Source organism: Sparus aurata, chromosome 10 (genome assembly GCF_900880675.1).
Source record: "Sparus aurata chromosome 10, fSpaAur1.1, whole genome shotgun sequence".
NCBI classification, from domain to species: domain Eukaryota; kingdom Metazoa; phylum Chordata; class Actinopteri; order Spariformes; family Sparidae; genus Sparus; species Sparus aurata.
This window is the reverse complement of record NC_044196.1, coordinates 16,071,873-16,085,782: the sequence shown is the minus strand read 5'-3', so window position 1 is coordinate 16,085,782 and position 13,910 is coordinate 16,071,873. Positions and strand designations below refer to the sequence as shown.

At 38.6% G+C, this 13,910-nt stretch overlaps 1 protein-coding gene across 1 annotated transcript; it reads left to right on the top strand.

The window, feature by feature from the left end:
* The first annotated feature begins 4,022 nt into the window (after positions 1 to 4,022).
* On the top strand, positions 4,023 to 8,335 carry LOC115589571 (GTPase IMAP family member 7-like). Its single transcript, XM_030430544.1, has 2 exons — positions 4,023 to 4,052; positions 7,179 to 8,335. Exons 1-2 carry the CDS (start codon positions 4,046 to 4,048, stop codon positions 8,258 to 8,260), a joined length of 1,089 nt encoding a protein of 362 aa, XP_030286404.1. The 5' UTR covers positions 4,023 to 4,045; the 3' UTR covers positions 8,261 to 8,335.
* The last annotated feature ends 5,575 nt before the right edge of the window (positions 8,336 to 13,910 follow it).

Below are 13,910 nucleotides of genomic sequence, written 5' to 3'. Positions count from 1 at the left end.
GAAAACTAATCTGAAAATATCAATGACTCCATGTGCAACATCATTTTATTAGACAGGCTTCTGATGCTCCTGTGAAAAATCATTGTGCTTCCCTGTGGATTACAGTACAACATTAAGGCCAATATGAACAATAATTAAAATGAAGCCCATGAAAAATGTAATTTGAGCATAATTTTTTACTTTGTGTCATTATTTTTTGCAGGTATTTGGTTTAACACAAAACTATTGGACAAATTGAATAGATGACGATGTAGGGTTGGGCGGTGTGGTCTTAAAATGATATCATAACATTTTAAGGCTGTTCACGATACACATTATATATCTCTATACTATGAAATATCCTCAAAATCATTTTGGAAATGCTTGAATTGAGCAACAACATCAAATATCACAATATACATATATATATATATATATATATATATATAGAGAGAGAGAGAGATATTTCTTTTTACCAAATACATCAATATTGATACTGCAACAATACTGTAGGGATGACCAAATATTAACACAATGACATTTATGATAAATAAGTAATAATCAGTAATGTGGATATAATGACTAAGCAAAGACAAATTATCAGAACAAGTACTTAACAGACTGAAACTGACCTCACTTTACTGCTGTGAAACCTTTAAGACCAGGAAATAACAACACCTCTGTTCATCATTGGTATTCAACCTCTTTATTTTGTGCCTACTGTCACCTTAAGAATTTATCTGGGAAAACAGGACTTACGTCTCGGCAGGATTGAGGGAAACTTGTCCATGCTTTTATCGTCAGCAGACTCGACTACTGTAACGGTGTCTTTACTCTTTACAGGACTCTCTAAAAATATCCATCAGACAGCTGCAGCTGATTCAGAACGCTGCTGCGCCACATCACATCACTCCAGTTCTTAGATCTCTACACTGCACTGTGACTTTTATTTTCTAGTCTTGTCTCTTATAAACCTATTCTATTTGAGCTTACTTTCCTATTTCTGAACTAGTTTGAAGGCTTTGTTTCTCTGTGTCTTCTAATGTGTTTAAATGCAGTATTTTTTATTTCTTTTGATGTAATTTTTATAGCCCCTGTAAAGCACTTTGAGTTGCTCTGTGTCTGAATTGTGCCATACAAATAAACTTGCCTTGTCCTCTGTCTTGAGGACTGGAAAATGATTGTACACTCACGTGTCATGTTTGTGCACGATGCTTCAACTTAAAACAACCTGTTGCAGTTCATCCTTGTGCTTTTTGTTTTATCACAGGATCATCTCACACATGTTGGGATCTGGATCTTAAAGGTGCAATATGGAATATGAGCTGAATGCCGCCATCTAGTGTCACAAGATCGTAGTCACGACAACAAATAAGTAATCCCAGCGGTCGGTTTGCCAGGTTTGTTGCTGAGTGTGTCAGGATTAGCCAGCATCATGTCAAGTGATGAATCGTACAGGGTAAGGACTAATTTCGACTAATCAATTCATTTTACAACAGTATTTAATGTTAACCTAGCTATTCATTATCTATTAGATGCATGAAATCTCTGACAGTCCTATTTAGGCTAGCTATCGTTAACCTACTATCATTTATTCTTTTAATCTCTGACGTTTTGAGTGTTTCCTCCGTTTACTGGGTGTGGAGGTCAATGGGTCACGATCAGTATTCTCATATCTAGGATCAATGTGATATAATGAAAATAAGTATAGCAGAGGAGTTTGACCGACAGGTAACGTTAGCTAAGTTAGCAAGCGAGTTAGCTTACCGATCCAGGAGAAAGTTTGCCATTTCCACGTGTGTTATGATGCCGTGGAAATCCTGTACCTGAGTCCATCGAGCGTATGCTTCACCGATATTTACTCTGGTTTTTGCTCTTCTCCGGTCACTCAGCTGCTGGGACAGATAACGCACCGTTCGCTGGGGCTCTGAAGAGCTTGCAGACTCCGCCATTTTACCCAGTGTCAGCCTAGCTGTGCCGAGCTTTGCCAAGGTTGCGAAATTGGCAACCTGCAATGCCGGCCGCTGTTTGGCTGGTACGATGTAAACAGGAAGTCATTGTCGAACCCGTCAAAATTTCTTAAATTATTTATTTCAGACTAAATATAATTTTTCAAGGAAACACATTACTTTTAATCTGCACCCCTCTAAACGCTCCGTGGATGTATTATTTTTGAAAAAATATAGCTTTTAATGAGCATATTACATATTCAACCTTTAATGAGAACCCCGAGTTCAATAAAGGTTATATACGCAGAGCTTTCTGTTTCAGGGGTCTACAGGGTCATGCATGTTGTACAGATTGTAAAATGTAAGTTAGTCATTAGTTATTTTGTGCCGCATGATTAAAAATAAACTGGAGCTGAACTAGAGCTTAGATTGGGCCCAAAATATCAAGCCCGACCTGACAGGAGCCCGTGCACGTTGTGTCCGCGCACGGCCCAGCCCGACACATTAACTGTAATTATGAGCCCAAGCCCGATTTAAACCCGACATTTTTTTAATATGTGGGCTGTCATAACTGACGTTCTCAAGCTCCATGTTGCACTAAAACTACACAATCAGTGACGCCGGTAACGTGTTATATATATCGGCCGGGCCGGGCCGGGTCAGGCTCGGGCTCGGGCAGAGAATCTAAACTCTAAGCTGAACTGAAAACTACCACAGTTGGCAGTTTGGACACCAGAGGGCATCACTGTGAAACTGTTCACAGCCTGGAGTTATGAATGTGCTTTCGTTTCTTAGACTGAGGGAATTTGCAACTGCTTTAAGTTTCATCTTCCTATAAACCTCCCTGCACAGGTCGCAGCTTGAACCACCAAACTGAGGTCCTCACACATTCCTCAGTCTTTACACAACTTTAGTTTGAGCCCAGGCCTGCCAGTCAAGGATGATCAACTGATTAATGATTGAAAATTTTGTGACACCATATTTCAAGCCTTCGGTTAGGACCGGGTGCTGGACAACTGGGAGATTCTTCATCACAGGCTGTTCAGACTTTAATGATGCTTCACTACAAAGTTGGACTTCGCAGAGGCAACCGTCCAACGACACACAGCGGAGGAAGGTTCCTTCTTCTGCATTGTCCATTAATTCCTGATTATGGACACCTCGTCGGGCATTATCCCTTACTTAAACGTTTTTACAGGAATATCATTTGAGTGAATAAAGTTGTTGAACCAATAAATATTTGAAGTTTAAAGCGTGCAATGAGCTTTGTCCCCGGGTTCTGGTTCTACAATGTGTTGTCACTTTCATAATGCAGTGATGAAGACAAGAGCAACAGGCCTTTGTTGACCCTCTATCACTGAAGGATAGAGTCAAGTGTCAAAGATGACAGGAAACAAACTCACAGTCAGCAGTTTGTTTGTTTTTTTACTCCAAACTAATATGTAAACTGTCCAGAGAATGTTCCCTTCATGTCCTGATAAAACAACCTACTGTCGGTTAACAAGTGAAAGTGAAGCAGGAGCTGTGCTTGGTTTGACAAAGACTGCCTCTGATAGAAAGACAAAAAACCTCTGTGTGGTTTGATCAGATTTGAATATCAGCAGCAACATGAACAGACAGTATCACAACTATCATCATACATCAAATGAGGACGTGCCCAGATCTGTTTTCATGTTGGACTGCTTTAAGCAACCCAGGGTGGACGTTAATGTGAGTCTCCACAGAAGACATTCCCTTTTTCCATTGTCCCCCCTCAGACATGTTTTATTATTGATGGCATTCATGTGAAAACTGTTTCATGGTTGTTGTTTTTTTTTGTTTTGATAAACAGCATCATTTTCTGCAGGAGTAAATCATTCAGACCAAAAAAGGTTTTAGCAAACAGTCTTAGACTTTCTTTGTTTTGTTCACGGTGATTCTGTTTGGATTCTGGTTATAACACGTGAGCAGTGCCAAATGGGCGTGTGTGTGAACACACCTTTGGCAGTTTATCAATTGTGCAACAAGTCAGGAAGTCAAACTGGCATCCGACCTCAAAGAAGACACTCGCAACTTTTCACAAGCACACCAGCGGTCTTTTCACTCTGTTGCTGCACAGCCACCTCACTTTTGTCAACATGGACAGTAAGTAAACCCAAGTTCTATACATATAGAAGTAAACATTTATCTGGTATCTGTACTCTGCTGAAGATTGTCTATGATTTTTAGGAGTTAAGTAATTTAAGCATGTCAATTTGATCATTTTTAACGGGATCTTTCAGTATTCTGATGGTCTGGCGTGCCAAATCTCGTAGTTCACAGCTGATATTACAATTAGAGATGCACCGATCGATCGGCAACCGATCGCAATCGGCCGATAACGCCCCTATCGGTTTTGATCGGAGTTCTCAAAATAGATCACATCAGGCCGATCAGATGACGTTTAAGTATAAAGACAGTACATTAACTGCATGCAGGGAGGGAATTTCATGGCTGCCATTGCCCCGCGCCACAGTGGCCTCTGTGCCCCTGGCCCGGTCAGCGTAGCGAGCTTGCCTTTAATTACAGCCACCTGAGTGCACAGTAGTCACTCACAGTAACTTCAGTGAGTCCGCGGTTCGCGCAGGTGGAGTCTCATCATCACGATGATCTCACGTGAAAGCCTCTCAAACAGCAGCATCAGCGTCTCAAAACAGAAGAACGAAACTTACAGCACAGCGAGCGAGCGCAGCCGGTTTTGACATGATACGTAACTGACTTATGTGGTAGGATTTAGTCCGGTAAATTTGGAAATATATTCACAGATTCGAACTTCCCGGATCAATAACTCATAAGTGCAACCTTGTTAAAACACAAACGACGGCTCTTTCCTACCGTACTACGATAGACATAATGCCATAATTTTGGGGAATTTCTATTGGGAGAAATATTCAATAACACTAATATTCAGTGTGGTGTCACAAAAATCACCTCACCCAAACCCTACTTAACAAAAACTACTTTCTAATGTAACTTGATTTTGGTATTAAAAAATGTTTTAATACACAATCCATGTCTTATTATAAATTAGGATGTTATGGTATCAGTCTGAAAGGTAAATCAACACATTTTACTCAGTGGCCTTTGTGCCCTGTCATGTGGCCTTGGCGCCCCTGAAAAAAAAAGTGAAGGCCAAATGGACTTGCCCCTAAAATGACAAAATTCCCACCCTGACTGCATTCCCACTAGTAAGCTACAGTTACTCTATGTAAGCTGAGTCCAAGTTGTCTCTAAGAGAGTCTCTAGAGTGTGAAATATTGCACATTGCCTCAGCCTGCAATAAAACGGTGGTCAATTCATGATACTTTGTCATCTCCTAATTTTTATACTTAATAATACAATGTCAATGTTGTGTAAGAAGAATCATTAATTAAATATATGAAAGTTACACAAGACAACAATATAGAAGAATTTATGGATTTGACGCTGTGATCGGTAATCGGCAATATCGGGATCGGCAGATACTGCTTTTGGTGATCGGTGATCGGCCCCAAAAATCCTGATCGGTGCATCTCTAATTACAATATGTCAAATATACATTTAAGTATATTGAGTATCAATCAGTTTAGGTAAGCTAAATGTTGTAACATACTCTGCATCACATAAACAGTATTACAGTTTTTGCCTAATGCTTAAACACTAAAAGTGGTTGCTATGCCCAAAGCATCACAGCCTCTAACTTTGGTGACCATGCCCTAAACAAAAGCACCAACTCTGCAAACACAATATATGCTTTGTAGTGCTATGGCTTAGACTGATTGGTCTACAATTAGATTTTACATTTTTTCATGTGTGAGTCTGTGTGCTTTTCCAATTCTAGTTGTGTTTTGTATTTCAAATAGATGTGTTTTCCAAATGATTGCATGATATTTCCTTTTTGAACAATGTATCTTATGTAAAAAACAGAGTGTAGTGTTTTGCAAGAAGTGTGTTGGAGAATTTCAAACACAGTGCAAAGCATATATTGTGTTTGCAGAGTTGGTGCTTTTGTTTAGGGCATGGTCACCAAAGTTAGAGGATGTGATGCTTGTGGCATAACAACCACTTTTAGTGTTTAAGCATTAGGCAAAAACTGTAAACTGACACATAGAAAGCAAAACCTCTTCTCAAGTCTCCAAAACTTTAAACACATTTTCTGCTTTACACACATTTTGCAATTGAAAATGGCACGTTTTAAATGCACTGAACACTGTTCTCTGCATAAGACACAACAGTCTGACATAAAGTCACATGTTTGCCGTTTCAAAACACTGCCATTTAAAGTAACGCTACATGTGCCAACTGGCCAAATAATTTTTACCGTAATTGTTACCACTTCAATCAGGAAGTTAGCACTAAAAGACCACAGGTGAGCTTTTTTTTGCGAGAGGCTGGACAGAGAGTGCAGCCTCTCGCAGTGTTGGATTTTCTTTACGCAATTTTCTTTTTCAGTTAACTTTTTTGTGAGCATATTTTTGTTCACTCCAATGTAAATATATCTGCTGTGCATATGTTGCACTGACTTGTTTGGTGAAAAATAGAAAAAATAATATTTCAATAGTATGTGTGTGTATCTGCTAATATTTCTGTGCATGTGAACAATCTGAAGAATTCTCTACAGTTTAAACTATGTTAGTGTTATGGCAAAGCATACTCAAGATGAGAGTGCTTTTCATTATGCCCAACAGGGTGTAGTTCATTAGACAAAAATCTGTAATATGAATGGAGTATGTGCCATTTGGTGCAAAAGTTTGATTTTGATAATGTTATATGTCGTTTTGGTTGCAGTGCTTCATTTTGCAGGATATATGAGGTATTTTGCAATTTGGGTGTGTGGTTTTGAGAATTATTATTAATTATAAAGTATTTTGATAAAACCAGCCTAGTTTGCAAAATTATGTTTAAGCAATTGGAAAAAACTGTAAAGTCAAAAACAATCCAAAGTACTGAATACAGTTGTGTTTTGCATAAAGCACATCTGTGTGTTGTTGCTGCTAGAAAAGTGTAATTCAAAGGTGCATGTGTTTAACGTTTTGATGCTAAAAACAGTTTTTAAATGGGATTGTTAGGTTTTGTTTCAAGACGGCTTTTGTGTTAAGTTATGACACAGTGAGCCAAAGTCTGCAACATGTGTGTAAGCATTAGGCAAAAACTGTATAACATTAACAACTCTGATCATATGTGACATCTTATATATGAAGAAATCTCAACGACAAATATACAGTATTAATGATGGATATTATTTTCTTTCAGTGTCAGACGAAAGGAGAATTGTCATCTTGGGAAAAACTGGAGCTGGGAAAAGCAGCCTGGCTAACACCATATTTGGAGAGGAACTCTTCAAGATCAGCCACGATCCCAACTCCGAAACAGGAAAATGTCAAGCAAAAGACAAATCTGTCAATGGAAGAAGCATCACTCTGATCGACACTCCTGGTTTCTTTGACACAGACAGATCTGAGGAGGAGCTAAAGCCTGAGATAGTGAGCTGTATCACAGAGTGTGCTCCTGGGCCTCATGCTTTTCTCATTGTGCTCAAAGTGGAGAGATACACAAAGCACGAGCAGGAAGTCATCAACACAATATGTGATAACTTTTCTGAGGAAGTCTTCAAATATGCCACAGTTGTCTTCACTCATGGTGAACAGCTGAGTGGCCAGAAAATTGAGGATTTTGTCTTCAAGAATAGGTTAATAAGTGATCTGGTGAAGAAGTGTGGAGGACGGTGCTACGTCATTGATAACAGATACTGGAACACAAACCCAACAGATGAATACAGGAGCAACCAGCATCAGGTGGAGGAGCTACTTAAGACGATAGACAAGATGGTGATGAAACAAAATAAAAGCTACTACACCAATGAGATGCTGCAAAAAGTGGAGGAAATGAAAATATTAACGGAGGAAAACATTAGACAGGAATCAGGAAACATGACAGAGGAAGAGATCAGAGAGGAGGCTAAGAGCAGAGTTTATAATGTTTTGATCAGATTAGCAGGTGTTGGAACAGGTGTTTTCATAGGAGCTTTGCTTGGTGTAGCAGCGATGGTTGGAGTCGTGATCACAGCTTTACAGATTGTACCACAGTTAAACCAAACACTGGCAGCCATAGGTGGAGCAGCAGAAGCACCTGTAATATTTGGTGCAATTGTAGGGGCATCTGCAGCAGTAGGAGCAGTGATAGGAGGTGTTGAAGGATATCATGCAGCTGAAGGAGCAGACACACCATGGGAGGCAGCAAAGAGGACAGCAGAGGCCGTCGAGAACCAAACCCTAACTGTCTGCAGTAAAGCAAAGGACAGAATGTCACAGGCAAAAAAGACTTATAACCTTTGATATTCTGACTTTTAATAAGAGTCATTTGGCATTAAAAAGTCATATCTCCCTCTTGTTCTATAAAAAAATCTTTATTCTCAGAGCTTGTCATGTTTAGTTACATGTGATATGTAAAAGTTTTTTCTTCTTCAAACTTGACCATATCATGTTGTCTTAATTTTTTAAATGTTTGATTATTTTGACCTGTGTCTGCTGTTGGCTGTATTTCTGTCTGCCCTTAAAACAGTTTCTTGTTTCAAAAGCTATGCGGAAAATATCATTTAATCTATATGTAAGATCATTTAGTTAGACAGGATTCTGATGCTCGTGCTAAAACACCTTTGCTTCTTTGTGGATCACAAAGTCTCATCAAATATGAACAATTAATAAAAAATGAAACCTATGAAAAAAATGTCATTTCTTAGTTTTTGGTAAGGCGATACATATAAAAGTGGTGCATTGAGAACATAAAAAAATAAATAATTGTCAACCAAAGTTGTTAATCAAAGATACAGTAACTGTAAAGAGTAAAACAAGATTATGAGAGACTGTATGTAGGAACAGCTAATGTCAGCATGCTAACATCCTCACAATTATGGAGTAAGATCGCTGTCAAAAAGATGTGTGCATGATTCTAACATTCGTATTCGTAATGTTATATATTTGTGTGCAAATAAAAATGTTGTACACAAAATTCTACTGTCATATACACAAGTCTGAGAAATTGTTTGGGTTAGGATTGTTTTGACGTGAGTATGAATCTAAAAGCTGTGAGTGCAAAGTCTTGTGAGCACAACTCTAATTTCTACGACTACGAAGTCCTCACTGTGAACACGAATTCAAGTTTTTGGGTACGAGTAGAAAAGTGTTGAAATGACGTCACGTAGGTCACAGGCAGGTCACAGGAAAAGTAATCGAACCTCGATCACTCCAAATGTTGCACTGTACCTGTGTCCTTTTTGAGGGGGGCGGGTTTAGAGGCGAGCTGCAGGAATCTGACGGGACCGAGACCCCAAGACCAAGAGAGAGATTTTCTGAAACTGTAGCATTACCACAAGGTCCAAAAGACAAACCATCCGGCACCCAGTGAAGGAAAAGAAGGAAAGAAGAGGAAGACATGAAGAAGATAGAGGTACAGTAACGTCAATGTGATGAAGAGAAAGGAAATTGATAGTTTAATGATCGTAGTTACCGTTGTTGTTAGCTTGCTAGCTTACTTCGGACGATAGCAGCATTGTTTAATAATCAATAAATAGCTGAGTCGACGTGTGTTAATGTTCATGTTACTCCACCTTAAATTCATCAGGGACGTTTGGAAAGATAGCGTTAGGCCTGTTCAGGTGTTATTTTACAGGTGTCTTCACTGCTTGTATGTCAGTTAAAATGCTATTAGTTTTCCATCCCCTTTGTAACAGGGTCGTTGTAAGCTTTTGGTTTATTGTGTCACAGTTTATGTTTGTTAAAGTTTACATCAGTGTTAAAGTGTATTACTGTTAATACTCCACATCTTAGCTTTCCCATATCATTCATAGGCGAATGAATATATATGTGGATATAGATATAGATATACACTGCACTTGTACTCTGATTAGACTTAATTGTATTGCAGTGACAATAAACTGAATGAATCTCATCACATGTTCATTATTAGTCTTATGTATAGCACACATCAAGCATCTGTTTTTGTTTTTGTTTTTTTATTAAAATGTAACATGCAGTGGTCACATATACTTCTCTTCTCTCTTCAGATGCACTTTAACATATTTCACCACCAGCAGCCCAGTGACACAGCATCAGGTGCTCCTGTCCCTCTATCTCAGCACAGCCCAGTGACAGCATCAGGACTAAAGGCTGACTGGACATCTCTTCTGACAAGTTCACAGAGGACCAGTTAAAATAAAAAGCAGTTACACATTGTCCAAAAACAAAGATGGGAGAGTGTCAGCATGACTTTTGTAACAGAGTCTTAGTCAATGCTGAAAATATCAAAAGAAGCTGGCTGATGTACTCAAACAGAAATATAGCTTGCATTGCTTCTGCTGCTAAATGTTTTCTCCAAAAGATTACCGACTTAATAAGGAAGGACTTAAGGACTGGAAAAATGCAAGCCGGGGCGCCGTTTAGCTCAGTTGGTAGAGCGCGCGTCCCATGTGCCGAGGCTCTGCAGCGGACCTCCCTTTGCTACATGTGTCACTCCCCCTCTCTCTCACCCTGTTTCCTGTCATATCTTCAGCTGCACTATCAATAAATCCATAAAAGGCCAAAAAAAGACTTTGAAAAAAAAAAAAGAAAAATGCAAGTCACTAGCTGATGGTTCATGAGGATAGCCGTGAGCACAATACCCACATGGCATCAAGGAAGGAGTTGGAGGTCGTTTTGCAAAGCAGCTGACAATAGATAAGAGAGAGATGACACTCTGAGGCTGAGAGATTATATGTTTACACAATGCCTTATTTATATTGTATTCTTATCACTTGTTTCTTTCGTCAGTTTTTATTTGGTGTGATATTTTTGACTTAAAATAAATAAAATCTTGAATACATACATGCAGTTTCTGTGTGAATGTATGAACATTGATTGTGAAATTGATGGCTATGATATTGCCTAGGGCACCAAATTACTCAGGGCCGGCACTGTGGGTGGAGCTGCCAGCTCAGGTGAAGCATCACAGGTATTGTCAATAACGTACATATCCAATATTTATTTCATAAAATGGTAGCATTTCAAATAATATACAGTTCATGGACTTACAGACTTACTGCTTTAGCTTGCAAGCTAAATTGACATAAATCTGTCCATCATATAAGTACGGTTTCTGTTCCTCTTTGCTAACCCTCCTCTCCGTCATTTCCATTTGTCTACAAGGAAGCCAGCGGGAAATCAATCAGTGGATCGATGGATTATCATACACACATTATAAGTGTATATTGTGTAGTCGTGTCTGTCATAAACAAGAGATTACGGGATACGGGGCGCGTTTGTGTTTGGTGCTGCAGAGACACGAGCTGGGACACCGGGTCGGAGGCTCCATTCTCCATGTAACAAGTTACAAGTAGTTAATTTAATCAGCACTATTACTCTGAAGCTGTTTAATTAACGCAAAAATGAACCATAAGGCAAATGTCCCGCCTAGTTAATCTTTAGCCTCTTTCCATCTGTACTCCTCTGATCAGAGCGGTGTCTATAGCAACTGTCTGTTTTACAGAAATTGACACAATTTATCGATAAAGTCGTATTTTGATCAACATTATGTCTCAAATTGATTATTTCATATTTTGCAGGTCGGTGCTAATTAACTAGCACAAGCCAACTTCTAATGCTAGTAATAGTAGCACTAATTATGCGTCACCTACATGTCGTTAGCTTGCAAGCTAAAGCAGTAAGTCTGTACGTCCATGAACTGCATATTATTTTAAATAGTACAATTTTATGAATAAATACTGGACATACACGTTATTGACTTTACCTGTGATGATTCACCTATGCTGGCATCTCCACTCCACCCGGTCCACTGCTGTTAGCTAAGGCTTTAGCGCATGCACGTTTGGAGTAATCGGAGTTGGATTACTTTTCCTGTGACCTGCCTGTGACCTACGTGACGTCATTTCAACACTTTTCTACTCATACCCAAAAACTTGAATTCGTGTTCACAGTGAAGACTTCGTAGTGGTAGAAATTAGAGTTGTGCTCACAAGACTTTGCACTCACGGCTTTAAGATTTATAGTCACATAAAAACAATCCTAACACAAACAATTTCTCAGACTTGTGTATATGACAGTAGAATTTTGTGTGCGACAATTTCATTTGCACACAAATGTTTAACATTACGAATATGAATGTTAGAATCATGGACACGTCTTTTTGACAGTGATCTTACTCCATACACAATGAGGACGGGACAAAGTGGCAGATTGAATTACAAAGATGTTCTTTAGAAAAGCTTTGACCATTGTTTTGATTATGTAACTTCATGTGCAATAGATCATGCTTCTGATCCTAGCTAAAAACTTAAGATACTCATTCTCGTTTCACGAGCCGACTGCACGTTGGTGCGATGTGTTGTTTGGTGCATCCACTGTTAAATGTTACTACAAAGCACAAATATGAAACATTTTTCAACAGCATGTACATATACATGATCTTAACAACTGCTTAAATCAAACCAGTGTACGCTGTTGGCTATGTCTCCATCTGCCATTAAAACACTGGTTTTCTGTTGCAAAAAACTAATCTGAAAATATCAATGACTCCATGTGAAACGTCATTTTATTAGACAGCTTCTGATGCTCCTGTAAAAATCACTGTGCTTCCTTGTGGATTACAGTGCAACATCAAGGCCAATATGAACAACAATTAAAATGAAGCCTATGAAAAATGTGAGCAAATACAGATTTTACTTTGTGTCATTATTTTTTGCAGGTATTTGGTTTAGCACAAAATTATTGGACAAATTGAACAGGTGATGATGTAGGGTTGGGCGGTGTGGCCTTAAAATAATATATCATTTTAAGGCTGTTCACGATACACATTATATATCTCCATATTATGAAATATCCTCAAAATCATTTCGGAAATGCTTGAATTGAGCAACATCAAATATCACAATATTTTTTTCCTTTCCTTTTCTTTTTTTTTTTTTTTACCAAATACATTGATATTGAAACAGCAACAATACTGCAGGGATGAAAAATATTAACACATTGACATTCATCGTAAATAAAAAAATCAGTAATGTGGATATAGTGACTAAGCAAAGACAAATTATTAGAACAAGTACTTAACAAACTGAAACTGACCTCACTTTACTGCTGTGAAGCCTTTAAAACCAGGAAATAACAACACCTCTGTTCATCATTGGTATTCATCCTCTATACTTTGTGCCTACTGTCAACTTAAGAATTTATCCAGGATAAAAGCACTTATGTCTCGGCAGGATTGAGGGAAACTTGTCCATGCTTTTATCGTCAGCAGACTCGACTACTGTAACAGTGTCTTTACTCTTTACAAGACTCTCTAAAAATATCCATCAGACAGCTGCAGCTGCAACTAGTTTGAAGGTTTTGTTTCTTGGTGTCTTCTAATGTATATATACATAATATATGTATATTTCTTTTAATGTCATTTTTATAGCCCCTGTAAAGCACTTTGAGTTACATTGTGTCTGAATTGTGCCATACAAATAAACTTGCCTTGTCCTCTGTCTTGAGGACTGGAAAATGATTGTACACTCACGGGTCATGTCTGTGCATGATGCTCCAACTTAAGAAAACCTGTTGCAGTTCATCATTGTGCTTTTTGTTTTATCACAGGATCATCTCACACATGTTGGGATCTGGATCTTAATGTGAACCCCGAGTTCAATAAAGGTTATATACACAGAGCTAGAGGGTCGCGAATGATCTACAGATTGTAAAATGTAAGTTGGTCATTAGTTATTTTGTGCTGCATAATTAAAAATGAACTGGAGCTGAACTGGAAACCAGCACAGTTTGGCAAAGAGGGAATCAATATGAAACTGCTCACAGCCTGGAGTTATGAATGTGCTTTCTCTTCTTAGACTGAGGGAATTTCCTACTGCTTTAAGTTTCATCTTCCTGTAAACCTCCCTGCACAGGTCACAGCTTGAACCACCAAACTGAGGTTCTCACATATTCTTCAGTCTTTACACAA